At 31.5% G+C, this 3117-nt stretch overlaps 1 protein-coding gene across 1 annotated transcript in view; it reads left to right on the plus strand.

Annotated features, from left to right (window-relative positions):
- Positions 1-1669: 1669 nt before the first annotated feature.
- LOC106684568 (very long chain fatty acid elongase 7) overlaps positions 1670-3117 on the plus strand; it is a gene marked incomplete at its 5' end in the record, with an annotated part of 7370 nt that continues 5922 nt past the window's right edge. The window contains 2 exon segments of the mRNA XM_014426721.3: positions 1670-1750; positions 1860-1916. Coding sequence (XP_014282207.1) covers positions 1670-1750; positions 1860-1916 — 138 coding nt within the window.

Below are 3117 nucleotides of genomic sequence, written 5' to 3' on the forward strand. Positions count from 1 at the left end.
GACTATCTCTGTGCGGGTTCGAGACGAGATTTCCCGTTCCATCCCATTGACGTGTGGAGTTCCACAGGGAGCAGTTCTATCGTCAGTGCTCTTTTCAATTTATACTTATACTTATCAATTTATACTTAGCGCCCCCTCCAGTACGCTGGCAGGACCTCAGGAAAACATTTTTCTATAGGGGCTAGGAAAAAAACAAAAAAACAAAACAATAAAGCTAGTATGTTACAGCAGTTCACACGTGTTACATCTTATTCCTTCTTCTCTTTTTTGACATATATATATATATAAGTTAAGTGACAGGGAAAAGAAACTTAAAACAAAAAACTAGGTAAAAGGTAGATATAAGAATACAGTTATAAGTCTGGTTACTCTAAAGTAAACAACTCTTACAAGATCAGAACAACAAAATAAAACAAATAATAATAAGATAAAAACACAACTCCTAACTTTCAGAAAATTCTAAAGTGACATAACAAAAATAGAAAAACTTAACAAAACACAATAATATACATACAGAAAAAAAATAATTCTTTAGTCTCTTGGATGGCATTCTTCATTCCCCACCAGAAGTACTTACGTCGTAGCGCTTGTAGGGTTTCATTCTCTCCTCGGTGATTGGTTTTACCTTGTTGTTAAGCAATCATCACTTCCTTTTGCCATTCCACGTCTTGAAGGGTCTCCATTATTAGAGTGCATCGGAAGAATGGCCGGTCTACCCCAATTTGTTCGGTTCTCCATAATCTGCGTATTTTTTCCCATATCACAGCGTTCCCCACACATAAATGGTGGATCCTTCCAGGTTTGGACGCGTCCCTCAGCACTCAGCAAATTTGTTCCTCCTGGTTGAGACCTGATAGTGGCAATGGTAATCTTGCCATATTCGGAACGTTCCCTCTTTGTCAAACCAGAGGTCCTAGTCTTCCAGATAATTTGCTGTCTTTTATCATTTATTATTTCGTCCATCTCCTGTGATCTCCTACCACTGCCCTCCTCTTCCCTGATGTCTTGTCCCGGCGTTTCTTGTTGTTCATCCTACCTTGGTATCCACTCACGCAGAAACTGCCTCGCGTTTCCTGAAGGGCCCGCCTGGTCGTCCTCTATTGCATTTACCGTTATTGCCCTTGAGAGCCAGTCGGCCACCACATTCTCTTTTCCAAGTTTGTAAATAATCTTTATATTATACTGGCTATGCAATTCTTTCCAACACGTGATCCTAGTGGATGACTCCTTTAGCTTCCCGATCCATTGCAACAGGAGATGATCCATGAGAACCTGGAACTGCCTCCTAAACATGTAGGGTCGCTATAACGCGGGCATGGGGAAAATTGACAACGGGACAATTATGTACCGTAGAGTGAGCTCCAACAGGGGTAAGGAGCCTCAAAGATATAAGGGACCATTCAGGGTGATTACAATTAGACAGCAGAATATTGTTACTATAAAGAGTGTTAAAGAACACAAGAAACAAAGGACGGTTAATGTAGAAGAACAACGGTTAATTCTTTGACAGTATTTTGGAGACTCAAGTAAGTCTCAGTCAAACAGAGTGATTTATACTTAATTCTCTCTTCCCCTTTGCTTAGAAAGGCGCTCATTTTTTATTGCAACTTTAATTTTAGCATATATATATATATATTATAATTATAATGTGTAAAAAATAATTTTTCAGGGAATCAAAGTATTGCTTCACCCATCTTACAGTATTTCTTGTTCTCCGGTTACTTATGAAACGACTCCTTTTCATATGAAAGTAAGTAGACACTGTATGTTGTTTTTAATGTATTAAAACTTCAAAGTTTTTTTTGTAATCATTTCATAACAATAGATATATAATTAATCTGTAATATGTTTGTTTTCAGACAACATACCTTTCTTGGATATACTTTGCAGTAAAGGTTCTGGATCTTCTTGATACAGTAAGTATGAACTGAATAATTTAATTATCAAATCATAATAACATTATAATAAAATCATAATATATTTTATTACAAATAATATGTATTAAACCTATAGTAATAAGTATAACAAGTATAAGTAATATTTGGTTTTAGTTAATTTTTTTCCATTATATCATATATGTTTACCAGTCTACCAGATTATATATAACTTCACTTATATGGAGTGATTTAAAGAAAATAGTCATAAATGACATTTGTTGTTCATGATAGATATGAAATCAAAAATAAAGCCATGAAATAAAAAACATGTGACTTAAACTTCTTATACTTATCAGTAGAGAAATATATAAAATTGTAGATAATATATATAAAATCGTGGATTTAATCTAGGAGTCGATGGAAACGAAAATACATTCTGTTTTCCTCAACTTTATTGTCATTTATGGTTGTAGAAAAATATGAAAAAATCCCAGAATCTCATGAATAGAAATTAAAAATTAAAAATAAAGATGAAATAAATTATTAGTTAAAAATAAAGTAAGAGAAATATATAAACAAACGTAAATTAGTATAACAAAGAAGAAGATTAAGAAAGAATAAATAATCACTTACTAAGTATTTACTATAATACTTGTACTTTCCCCTAAGGATTTCTTAAATGTTTTTTAACCATAAAGGTAGTTATTTTTATTTTTGGCTAATCAAATATAATCTGTAAAAAAAATTCTTGAATCATTAGCTTCAAGATTTACAAACAATAGAATAAGCATTCGATAAAAAATCAAATCATTTTCTTGGCATTAAAATTGTTTAAATAATATTGCCACAAAATAATAAAATAAATTGAAGAAGTTTCTAGATCAATGTAAAAAACTATTTCAAAAATTTAATATTCTTAATTTATGTTTGTTGTAACTTAAGCAACAATTTCAAAAACTAAAAATAATTTATTTATAATATAAAATATTGAATATATACACCATTTTTCCTTATATATTTCTATCCTCTAACTATTGAACATTTATACCATTTTTCCTCATATATTTCTATCCTCTTACTATTGAATTTATACACCATTTTCCCTCATATATTTCTATCCTCTTACTATTGACTATATACACCATTTTTCCTCATATATTTCTATCCTCTTACTATTGAATATATACACCATTTTCCTCATATATTTCTATCCTCTTACTATTGAATATATACACCATTT

The sequence above is a fragment of the Halyomorpha halys genome, unplaced genomic scaffold (genome assembly GCF_000696795.3).
Source record: "Halyomorpha halys isolate HHAL.00 unplaced genomic scaffold, Hhal_1.1 Scaffold594.1, whole genome shotgun sequence".
In the NCBI taxonomy this organism is placed as follows: Eukaryota; Metazoa; Arthropoda; class Insecta; order Hemiptera; family Pentatomidae; genus Halyomorpha; species Halyomorpha halys.